Genomic DNA, 12,979 nt, shown 5'->3' with positions numbered 1-12,979 from the left:
TTGACCTCAAACAAACACTTGTTACACTCAACTGTCTCCAGTTGACCTGGCCTTCTTTTCCACTGTCATCTTCTTCTGAGTTGTAGGTGCTGAATCATCCACACACACTCTTTTATCTTCATTTCTGCTGCAACGTTTAGATAGTAGGATCTAAATGTAGGATGAAAGTATGAATCCATCCTGCTTTGCACCACTTCAGCCTGTGGTCAGAATCAGAATCAGAATCAGAAAGGGGTTTATTGCCAAATGTTGAGCAGGTTTACAACATTAGGAAATTGCTGCGGTGCTTCAGTGCAAACATAGTGTCATAAATAGCACTTAAATAGACATGAAAAAATAAAAGTAGGAATAAGAATTAAAAGTGCTACGTAGAAAGATATGTGCATGAGATATACATGAGATATATACATGAGAATAAGAATTAAAAGTGCTGCGTAGAAAGATATATACATGAGTGCAGGTGGTGATCAGTGCCAAACATGGAATGATGCAGTGACACAGTGTAGGGTCATGTGTTAGTGGTGGGAACAGTCATATGGTTATTGTTCATGTGTCCAACAGCAGAGGGGAAGAAACTGTTCTTATGGCGAGAGGTTCTGGTGAGAATGGACCGGAGCCTCCTGCCTGAGGGGAGCAGGTCAAACAGACTGTGTCCAGGGTGAAAAGGGTCAGCTGAGATCCGAGCTGCACGCCGCAGTGTCCTGGAGGTGTACAGGTCCTGCAGAGATGGGAGTCTGCAGCCAATCACCTTCTCAGCAGAGCGCACAACACGCTGCAGTCTCTGTTTGTCCCTGATAGTGGCTCCAGCGTACCACACGGTGATGGAGGAGGTGAGGATGGACTCGATGATTGCAGTGTAGAACTGCATCATCGTCCGTGTTGGCAGGTTGAATTTCTTCAGCTGCCTCAGGAAGTACATCCTCTGCTGGGCTTTCTTGATGACGGAGGTGATGGTGGGCTCCCACTTCGGGTCCTGGGTGATGGTGGTACCCAGGAAGCGGAATGAGTCCACAGAGGTGATGGGGGTGTCAGTCAGGATGATGGGGGGGAGTGGGGCTGTGTGCTTCCTGAAGTCCACAATAATCTCCACTGTCTTCTGGGCATTCAGCACCAGGTTGTTGTGGCTGCACCAAGACACCAGACGTTCAACCTCCCTCCTGTAGGCAGACCCGTCCCCGTCCGAGATGAGCCCAATGACGGTGGTGTCATCTGCGAACTTGATTAGCTTGACAGACTGGTGGGTGGAGGTGCAGCAGTTGGTGTACAGGGAGAAGAGCAGAGGAGAAAGAACACAGCCCTGAGGGGAGCCGGTGCTGATGGTCCGGGAGTCCGAGACATTCTTTCCCAGCCTCACATGCTGCTTCCTGTCCGTCAGGTGTGGTGTGACGTGTGGAGGATTTTCTTGACACACAAACTGAGTGTTATACATCACAGCCGACCTGAGTGTGATATGGTTTCTTTAACATGATAATGAGTTCACTACACTCAAATAGCCCACACTCCAGAGTCACCAAATCGTAATCTAATACAGCAGCTTTGGGCCATTGTGGAAGTGAGTGATGGACCAAAAATTGCAGAGAAATGTTTCCAGCACCTTGTTGAATCTCTGCCACGAAGAATTAAAACAGTATGAAGGCAAAAAAGGGTCCAACGCAATATTAGGAAGGTGTACCTAATAAAGTGGCCAGTGAGTGTATATTACTTTAATTAAATCAAAAATGTGAACACATATTTGACGTTAGATTTTTGTGGTGTTCTGTGTCAGTTAAAACAGGTGTGACAGGGCGTTTTTTAAAGAGCTGAGCTCTCCTGATCCTGTGTGATGTCACTGAGCAGGTTGGACCCAGTTAGGACTTGGATGTAAGACCACCAGAGATCACCAGGTGTGAACACGCCTGCAAAAAACTAATTAGAAAAGACATTTTATGACGTTTGAGTGTGAATTTCCTTCCATATCAGATACAAAAACGGTGCTCCGCATTCATAAAACGCGAGTGATATTAAAGTTTCAGTGGTGGAAGATTAGAGTTGGACAGCCTGTTGTTGCATTTAAGTGTCAGTAGATGGCAGCACGAGACCATGGTTTAATCTGGGCACAGCAGACAGAAGGTTGCAAGCTGGTGACTTTACCTACATACATGAGCCGGAGTTCTGTCAGACTAACAGACTTTTTTCAAATGACCACATGATTATAAACAGATGTATCACTGATTTACTCCTAGAGATCATTTCCATTTATTCCTATAAGAAAATCCAACACATTGTGTATAAAGGAGGATTATTAGTGGAGTAATAGGTTTTCCTCACTTTACAGGATCTGAACATCTAATGAAAAAGATCATAACTTAAAGCATGAATGGAGATAATACTAATCCATGTAACACCAGTAAATATTATTCCTCTTTACAGTGTTTACATACTTACTTCTATTGCTGCTTCTCATGAAATGTGTTCATATTTGGATATTGAGTCATGCTCATTTTTATGTCCACTGTAATCATTAAATGAACCCAACCCACGCCCACTATACACCGTGACTACAGCATGGTGAGTTTTTGCCTGCTGGTACCCATCAGTTGCCTCCAAAGACCCACAGGCTGACCAAACCCAGTAAGACTCTTCTTCTTCTTTAGCGTGACGGCTGCCTTCACCTCCGGTGTCCACGATCTGGTTCGGGGTTCCCACCATGACACTCACCAATCATTTGTGGCCAAAGAGTCTTGTAACTGCTTCAGCAATGGAGGGATGTGTGTGTGTGTGAGTCACCGCAAGGTAGCAAGGTTGGTGCAACACACACAGGAATCACTCTATTTCTATTTTTATATAACTGCACTACTCTTCTGTGGCACTAATATTACAGGAAATTATCATGGTTGTTCTGTGAAAGAGGTTAAATATATCCACCAGGTGTGATAAAGCACATGTACGTAGGAGGCGCAGGTCCTTAACTTTCCTGAAACGGCACACTTACACAGTCTGTTCTGAAACCGCTGAAAGACGTTCCTGCTGCTTCCAGTCTGTGGCTGAGGTCAAGCTATTTTTGCTCTTTGTGGATTCCCCTGTCTCTCTCTCTCTCTCTCTGACCACAAACTATGAGCACAAAGAAGAACAAAAAGTGAGACCAAAGGTTACTGACCCCGTAAAAGTGCCAGCTCACAGTTGTAGCGTTAACAGCATAGTGCCACACAATAAACTCTACATAACATTATACTTACTGGCATCATTAAAACATTGCGTTCCATCCATACTGTAGTCAAATAATATTTATAATTGTTTTATGTTTGTCAAACAGTGAAAGAGAACAAGATGGAAACTCAATCACAGCAGCAAACATACAAAAGTAAATCCACAAAAACTGAAATAATTGATAAAGACAGATTGTTGTTTAAAATATCTTTTGCAGGTCAATCATAAAATATTATTAAATTATTTTTAATTCATTGATTTTGAACAAACCTCTCCTTAATTTGTGTGCTGAACCCTGTTTACTTTCTATAACGGAAAAAGAAAAGTGATGTCTGGACTAAAGCTAGGTCTAAAATATGGCTCGCAGTGACAGTTTGACAGCTTCTGTTTGTCAGAGCTGTCGAGTGACTTGAGGACAGAAGAGGAAGATGCACATGATTAACCACAGAGCCGTCAGTCATGGAAAACATAAAGCCAACATGTCAGGATGTTTACAGCTACAAAACTACTAAATTATTAACCTAATCAAACTACAAATAGAGTACACAGGTGAACAGAACAATAAGAATTACATCTACTGTCTGTACAGACACTTATGTAAAACTTAAGTCTTTCTTTACTTGTCTTATTAACCCTGCAGGGAAACTTTCATCAGAAACTGGAAACCTCAGAGCTGTTATTGACAATTACATGTGGGGGAAAAGCACTAAAAATAACACAAAAAATCCCACAAAGCATAATAACTACAATGTGCTCATTCATTAAAATATTTCTATATCTACACTATTTAAATATTTAAAGTTGCTAAATATTTAAATAGTAATGATATAGCAAAATTTGAAATACCTAAAGTACTTTGATTATTTCTATATCTCTCCTTGCTTTACTCTGTGGTGAACGAGACCGCGTCACATGATACAGTCATGTGACGCGGTCTCCTTTAGTGGTTTCAGTTTTACAGATTTCTTCTTTTTAATGTTTCTGTGATGAACGATGAACAGTGATGAACGGTCAGTTCAGGAATCCTTTCAACAAAAGACTTTAATTGGCAAATTAGTTCAAACTTAGTTGTGGCACGAGGGCTTGATGTGAGCTTGAAAATCGTATTTAAAAAAGAAATATCCCTGTAAGTCATGTGACTGTCCGTCACTCATAAATCTCCTTGAAGGAAACACCCACAACACCCACTTGAAGTGGGTGTTGTGGGTGTTATAGCCTGTTCAGCTTCTCTGTTAACAACCTGATCTGGGATCTGTAGAGCAATGAGCAGTGTTGGGAAGGTTACTTTTAAAATGTATTCCATTACAGAATACAGAATACATGCCCCAAAATGTATTCTGTAACGTATTCCGTTACGTTACTCAATGACAGTAACGTATTCTGAATACTTTGGATCACTTAATATATTATCATGCTTTTTACAACAACGTGAATGTACTATTGCTGTGTGATTTATTACTATTACTGAAGGTCCGCGACTCCGAACTGTAGTAAAGGGACCTCTGACTAATACGGCGGGGTCCCTGTCGGCTCGTAGCCGAAAAATAGCTTTACTTTGTTGTGTGGGTCAACTTTTCTTGCGAGGTCTACAGTCGAGTCTTAATAGCTTACTTACAACTGGGCTCGTCAGGCACTCTTCTTGGCTGCAGTGGTTATTATTATATTTACATGCTTCCAGCTCCCGTTTTTCCTCGACAACTCGTACCTTTCCACTCCCCTTTTTCTCCCTCCTCGCGCTCACAGACCCATAACGTGTATGGCAGTCCATTCTCCCTGCAACACGGACTACACTGCCCATGATGCTACATTCTTTAGAGCTATGCTTGTAGCATTCTGCCTGTTAGCTTAGCACAACAACAACAACAACAACGAAAAGGCGCTCTCTCACCCAGGAAACACGCAGTCGCAGAAAGAGAGAGAGAGCGTCGCCCTGTAACCATGGCAACCGTAACGCTGCCGCCTGGAACAACAGAACGTAGCTGTCAAACAAAACCCAAACAGTCCTGACCCGCGACAAAATGAAACAGGAAAGTACCGCAGTGTAATCCATTTATTTCAACAAAGTAACTGTATTCTGAATAACACCTTTTTAAACGGTAACTGTAACGGAATACAGTTACTCATATTTTGTATTCTAAATACGTAACGGCGGTACATGTATTCTGTTACTCCCCAACACTGGCAATGAGAGATGCGTTCAGGAACATCTGCGATGCTCTTCTGGATTCTGCTGCTTGCCTGCCTTCTGTTGTTCGTGTGTACAGGTGAGATTTTACTCTTCTATCAAAGCAGCGGCCTCGTGTCCCTGTGACTGTGGTCTTGGACTGATTCAACTTTACTCTCACTGTAAACACGTACAACAAAATCAAGAGTTTGAAAGTCTTGACTTTGTCAGTGTTACAGTCAGGTGGGCTGTAGGCAGAGGTGACGATTACTACACTTTAGTGTCCACCGTAAAGTTTGCAGCAGATTTGCATTTTATTCTCACATTTTTGCTTTTTTGTGTTGTTTTTTTAATCACAAGTTTATCATCGTCATCATCCAATAACGTCTGTGATTGGTGCAGGCAGCAGGGCTCATTTTGAGTCATGTGACCTCATTTTAATGTGACAGTCTGAAGCAGATGAAACCAGAAACTGCTAGAATGAAAGTGTGAAAGCAAAAACATTGCTCATAATCTGAAACTTTGGCCACACCTACTAAGAGCCAGGTAGATGTGTCAGTGGTGTTCAATAAGAAATAAAGGTAGTGTTGCTTTTTACATTTTAAAAGTTGAAAAAAATTATTTAAAAAATTCGGTGACGCAAGAACATACCAGTGTCGGATTTTATTCACCAAAAGAACTGATGAGCTTAAGTGCTTCATCATGCTCAACATCACAGCTTCAGGTGAGTCTGCTCTCAGTTCATTAAATAATATAAAGTTAGGATAGAGGTGGAATTTATCTAACAGCCACTCAGCCTAATTGTACCACAGTGCTACAAAGTCCCCAGTGAAACCTGCACCTGCTGTCCTACATAACCTTTAATAACACAAAAGGTTATTAGGTCATAAACGAGTAGAGCATCATCAGATGATCTCATCTCTGATTCTTGTGCTTTCAAACTCCTTTCCTGTGGAGCTGAGGCACATTCAGTTCAGTGTGATGAGACAGGAAAAAGATATCAACAAATACAAAAAAAATCAGCTTGGTTGGTTTTTATTTTCTTCTCATGTGCCCCAAAGCCTCTGAATGAGCTGCTGACATGTTTCAAAGGGTGACAATACTAATGTAATAACTACACAATTGTTACATTTGTCCTCACACTGTGTCTGCTCTGCAGGTGTCATGGATGAAGAGGACAAACAGATGTGGAGAGACGAGGACAGAGGGGATGAGGACAGGTCTCCTTCAGATATAGATGATGTGTCTGTGTGTGCTGTGTTACTTTTTATTGTCATTGTTATTGTTGTTTTTCTAATGTACATAAGGACAAAGGAACAAAGCAAAGTATCCCCCCACTTAAGTACATCATTAGTCATGGATACAAATTCTTCTTTGGTTTTACAAACGCGAACAATGTGCCATCACTGAGAGTTAGAAATGTTCCATTGAACAAAACTAAACAGCAGCCAGTATTTGAAGCGTTGTAGAAGTCGGGAAATAATTGTGTCCTGCCTGGTAGCTAGCTTCAGTGCTATGGGAAGGTTATTATAAACACGTTAGCACAATGAAGCTGGAGGATGAGTGCTAACAAGTGTCCCCGATGGGTGGGAACAAATGCATCATTTGGCAGGAAGAACAAACACCAAGTCTACCACGCGGGACTCAAAATTCTGTCCGGTTAATACTTTTTTTTAAAATACGCTTGCTGTAAATACATAAAATAAATGTTTTTTTGTTTTGTTTTGTTTTTAAGGTGTGCTGTTTACCTGTTTCTGAATTTAGACATTGTTAATCAAGTCTCTGGTTAACAACTCTTTCAATAGATTTAAATAATAATAATAATATAATATAGTAATATTATATTACACATTTAAATCACATTTTTACTTTTTCAGTAAGCCTCCTTGATTCTTCTTGTGTGAAGTCTGATAAGGTGGCCTGAAAGTGGGAGGGCAGGAGTTTTAGTCTTTCTTTGGCTGTCACACTTGTTTAAATGTTAACTTTGCCAAATAATGAGGCCAATTCATCAGGTTTTCAATAAATCTGGTTAAACGTTACACATTTTGTCGTGATACCAAGTTTCAAGAGGATACCAGAAATATAAACATAACCCAACAGTTCACAAAGATAGCAGTTTCATTGACTTCTGCAACACACAACAACTCTTAAATTGCACTAAAATGAAGAGTGTGTATATCTTACATTTTAGTTCCATCTTAAAGCAATGATTTCACATATAATTCAATCACAGTGATCTGATATCGTGTCTCTTAAGCTCAGAAGTGATGCTCAGTGGTGACCGCCACGATGTCATCCAAGTCCTTAGCTGATCTCTGCCCAGCCTGATTGGGCGTGGCTGTTACCTTAGAGATGAGCTCATCATTTCCTGTTAGATGAGGTAATTAATAATAATAATAATAATAATAATAACTTTATTTTTAAAGTGCTTTTAAACAAAGTGCTGAACAGCTATTTGAAACTAAAAAGATGAATAAATAAAAGGGATAACTAGCAGTACAAGTAAAAACACAATAGTAGTTAAAAACAGTAAGAATTTAAAAACTAAAAGACATAGATTTAAGACATGTAAGATAGGGTGAACAGATGTGTCTTCAACTCAGTTTTAAAAACCTCCACAGAGCATGCCTGCCTAATATTTTGAGGGAGGCTGTTCCACAAGAATGGGGCACAAAAAGAAAAAGCACGCAATTAAACTTTTTTACATTGAATTGACCACAGTATGTAATCAAGGTAATTTAGACTGTTACCTTTGGCTCTGTGTTGATACAAAGACACCACGAGGAGAGTGGAGATGAAGTATGGAGTGAAAACGACCAGGTAGAAGAAAACTCTCAACACAAGGTCAGCTAGAAGGGCTGGAGATGGGGATGGGGTTGTAGAGGTGAAGAGTGAGCTTGTGGTTGTAGGTCTACCTGCAGAGAGAATCTCACATGTTCAGGTGAATATGTGGATAAAAAAAGAGGTGAAATCAGAGTGAAGCTCCTCACCTGTGACAGTGATCCAGCTGGATGGAGACTCTCCATGACCGCTGATGTCACACTTGTAGAGGCCTTCATCAGACCTGGAAACATGCTGGATGGTCATGTGACCTGTAGGCTGCTTCCTGATGAGGGAGCCATCTTTATAGAAAGCAGCTGGGAGGTTGGAGGGAGTGGTCTTTGTTTTACAGAGCAGAGTGACGTCATCTCCCTCCATCACAGGGAGGACAGGACTCTGCAGGATCACTGATCCACCTCAACACAGAGACAAACTACAGCATTTCATCCATTTACACACAGCTTCATCAACACTAACTCCACACACTCAGCTTACCAGTGACTGTCAGGTTAACCATGTTACTGATGGGACCCTCTCTGGACTCACACCAGTAAACTCCACTGTCCAGTGGGTCAATGTAGCTGATGTTACAGGAAGAACCAGCTGGTTTTCCCCACCCATCTCCACACTGAGTCCTCTGTTGTTTGCTTGTGTTTCTCCTCAGAGTCCATCCAGCAGAGCTGTCGTCCTCCTCACAGCTCAGAGACAAAAAGTCTCCTTCAAAGACCTGAGAGCTGCTGGGACTCACAGTCAGACGAGCTGTGAGGAGGATATACATCAAGTACACAAACTAAATTATCCTCTTGTTGTCAATAACAATCACACAATAAGTGTCAGATAATCTGCGTCTCTGGTTAACATCAAATACTGGATGATTTAGTGAAACTGAAGCTATAATAAGGTCAAACATTACCATACCCAGAGATAAATCACTGTAATGATTATCACATAACGCAAAGCATAAAAAAGGACTTTAGGTGTCGTTTATGTCAGGTTTAAACTGTGACAGAAGAAGGTTACTGACCTTGGTTTGTTGAGCAGCTCAGCAGTGAGATCAGAACTAAAGAGAAATGACACTCAGGTTGATTTGAGTTTGACATTTAACCAGATTACAGAAAACAGGTAACCACCAGACTGTGGTGAGTTACACACTGATGCAGAACAAGCACACTCATGAGGAAATTTCGATGTATATTAAGCATTTTTACTCCATATCTTTTACTTTAGCTAGTTGTTGTTTTGAAGACTGTTGAGTTCCTCTTGACCCTCTTTCCTCTTCTCGTTCCCCCCGATGAAAACTGATCTAATACCTCTCTGATTCTACACCAACCTGGATGTTTGTGGTGGAGAATCAACAAATTTTCATACACAGTCATTGCAGTGTACTTACAGAGCAGCCACAGCACAGATGTGTTCTTCATCCTACTCTCGGTGATATCAACACTTTGACACTTCACAGCCACTTAAAGTCAAACCCTCCTCTGTGACGGGATGCCAGAGTTGTGGTTTTCAGCTAACGCACAGGTTTCTCTGTTTTACTGGAATAAAGCAAAGAATAAAGTTTTAACATGTTAAACCTAAACAGCAGGATGGAGAGAAATGAAATCTACATCCAACCTAAAGGGGAACACTGGTACCATTAAACACACACTGTGGGTGAGCGGCTGAAGTCAGTCAGGAAACCACAGACAGAAGTAAATACATGAAAACATCAGTACCTGAGATGCCTTCACTGACAGTCCCTTTTTTGAGATTTGAGGACAAACTTTTCTTATGTAATCTGAAATAATCTCCACAGTAACCATCAATGATGTTGTATTTTATTTTATATTTTTATCTTAAACAGCGATGATGTTTCAGGTTTTTGGAAACAGCTTGCATTATTCTGTACATGACTGTGGTTCAGCTGAGAGGAAGTGATCTGCAGGTGGTTTGATTATTGACGAGTGACTGCAGTAATCAGGCTGCTTTAACCACTGACTGTCAGAAACAGATAAAACTTCTCCTGCTGAGACAAAGACCAACACTGTGATTGGTTCTTGTCATCAGTGTGGGAGACACACATTTCCAAAGTCTTTGCTTTAGGATTAAAGGTGACCTGCCACAATCTTTCTCCTCGACTCATCTGCAGGAAACTAGTGGAAGGACGGTGTACTCTTCTGACACATCCTTTTTATATCTTTGTCATGGATTTGTCCAGACATGTTCCTTTATCTCTGGCTCTCATATTTCCCACATCCATTTCCATGTATACACATGTTTCCGTGCACACGCATGAATAAATGAATGTGATAAGAATAGGAAAGCATCTGATGGATGTTCACTGTACTCACCTGGCCTCTGCAAACACTACATCTCAGTCCAAAAGAGAAGCTCTGGGTGTTTTTAGAACGGGAGATTTATGTCATGGATGTGCAGGCTACAAATCTGCAGCAACAGTGTGATGCTATCATATATCAGCAACCTGTACCCAATAAAGTGGCCAGTCAGTTTTATTAGTTTCATTAAAGAAAGAAAATAAAGGAGGGGGGGGGGGGGGGAGTCTGTGAGGATCATAACACAGGAAATATGTACTTCTGTTTCTTCATGTGCTGACGGCCTCTTTGGTCTGTCTCCACTAGAGGGCTGTTAAGAGTCTGCCATAAAGTTTGGAGTCATTAAAAAAATATTTGTGTACTGCCCCTTTGTCTTGTTATTCTTTGCTCAAACACCTCCTTCTGTGATAAAACGACAGCTACTGGTTTCCCCCCCGTTCAGTCATTCATTAGCTAAGAAAACATGTTTCTTTATAAACCTGAATATAAACACAGAGTTATTTGGAACATAGCAACATAGCAAACAGCTGGATTGTCAGATTGCTCATGTGAGAATGCCTCCTGTAACAGCTGTATTACTCTGGAATGTAGGACCACTGTTTGTCTTCCTCCTGGAGTTTACCTCTGCAGGTAGGACGTGTCAATAATCCTCTGTATTTAGTTGATCCTGTTCCTATTTAGTAACATGAGTTAAATTTCATATTAGAGATGCTGTAGTTTATAGTGCTTGTGATTGGGATGGTGTTTAGGGGGGTCGTCTAGAGCAGCGGTCCCCAACCCCCGGGCCCCGGACCGGTACCGGTCCGTGAGTTGTTTGGTACCGGGCCGCGAGAGTTGAGGCTCATGTGTGAAATGTATAGTTTTCAGGGTTTTTATCGGTTTTCAGTGTTATTTTGTTATCGTTTTTATCGTTAACTCGGTTTTCCTGGGTCTTTTCACGTGTATTATGAATAAATCTTCTTTTTTTCGGTACCGGTACTAGTTTTATTTTGTTGTATTTATCCGCGACACCTTAAAGGCCGGTCCATGAAAATATTGTCGGGCATAAAACGGTCCGTGGTGCAAAAAAGGTTGGAGACCGCTGGTCTAGAGGCAGAGTGAAGGAACACTGAGAGTGGCCGGGCACGGACTGGTAGACGTCCTGTATGTTGTACTAATAGTTTAATAGTTTAATTATTTATATAGCACATTTAATTGCAACAGGAGCGTTGTACTACTCTCAGTCAAGAATATCATGAATTCAGGGCCTATGAGAGCTATTTGAAAATATAACTAGCAATAATACAAATGACAAATATGTAAAATTCTTTAAAATTTCATAAGACATGAAACCAGTTCAGTTGAGTTAAGTTCATTTTTAATGGCACAAATGGATGACAAGATAAAATCAAAATATTCTCTTTAGGATGAAATCTTAAACACAAGCAAACAAATTTTTCAGCGGTTTAATAAATGTAAAACTCGATCACAAGCATAGGAGCCAAATCTTTGGCACATAAGACAACTTGCTTGTCCTTTGATTAGAAGCTCGGGGTCATAAGTATGCCATGGCTCTACTCGCCATAACAAACCTAACTGTATAATCAATCGACTATTGTTGATTGTAGAGTTCATAAATTAAGGTTGTAAAGGGCAGAAGTAAACCTATGTTGTTAATGTTAAACAACATTTCTGGTGTCCACTGTGTGGTGGTTTACCCAGTGTGTCTAGCTCCAGTGTCCTCTGGAGAAGTGAACCGTTTTACTTTGACCTTTGACCTCTCGGCTCTGTGTTGTTTCCTCTTTCAGACCAGAAAAATGTCACAGCTAAGTCTGGACAGGATGTCACTTTGCCATGTCGAGCTCCAGACAACAACATTATCATGATCATAGAGTGGAGTAGAACTGACCTCAAGGAAGAATATGTTTTTGTGTATTGGAGATAAGAAGACAGTTGAAGGACACTCAGAGGATGGATCTGTTGGACTGATAGTTGATCACTTTCTGCTTTGGTTCTGGTTGCTGCTGCTGGTTTTGTGATCTACAGAAAACTTAATGCTCATCAGAGACAGGATTCCTACCAGCCCGCTGCCGGCAGCAAGTTTGAAATTCTGCCATTCCAAGCTTGATGTTTTCGCTCAGCATGGCTCAAGACATTGTACAGAAATAAATGTTACTTCATATCACTACCATAAAAACATTTCTAGAATTTGAAAAGCTGACCAACAGGTGGCTGAAACAAGCACAAAACCAGAGAATAATTACAGCATCATCCACTGACATGGGCTCTAAAAATGTTGAAGCTTTGAGTTGCTGATAAACAGGTTTCTGGTTATGAACCAAATTAAGAGCAAAAACAAGAAATTGTTTCCTGTTTGTTCCCATGCTGCGTAAAAAAATTTAAATCAGATCAACAGATTTCGTGGTCCTAAACTCAGAGCGTTACAAGCTGTTTGACACAACTGGTGTGTTCATTGATCAAAGGATGTGAACTCTTATACATGAACACTTTACCT

General features: G+C 40.9%; 1 protein-coding gene across 1 annotated transcript; it reads right to left on the bottom strand.

Annotated features, from left to right (window-relative positions):
* Positions 1-7,098: 7,098 nt before the first annotated feature.
* LOC308409209 (Fc receptor-like protein 5) lies at positions 7,099-8,948 on the bottom strand (the record flags this gene model as incomplete). The annotated part of the gene is made up of 4 exons (XM_080901796.1): positions 7,099-7,718; positions 8,101-8,208; positions 8,341-8,586; positions 8,666-8,948. The coding sequence occupies 4 exons, from the start codon at positions 8,946-8,948 to the stop codon at positions 7,609-7,611; spliced, it is 747 nt and encodes a 248-aa protein (XP_080757922.1). The 3' UTR covers positions 7,099-7,608.
* Between the last annotated feature and the right edge of the window lie 4,031 nt (positions 8,949-12,979).

The sequence above is a fragment of the Rhamphochromis sp. 'chilingali' genome, assembly GCF_963969265.1.
Source record: "Rhamphochromis sp. 'chilingali' genome assembly, chromosome: 1".
In the NCBI taxonomy this organism is placed as follows: Eukaryota; Metazoa; Chordata; class Actinopteri; order Cichliformes; family Cichlidae; genus Rhamphochromis; species Rhamphochromis sp. 'chilingali'.
The sequence above is the reverse complement of the archived record's forward strand: the minus strand, read 5'-3'. Positions and strand labels throughout refer to the sequence as shown.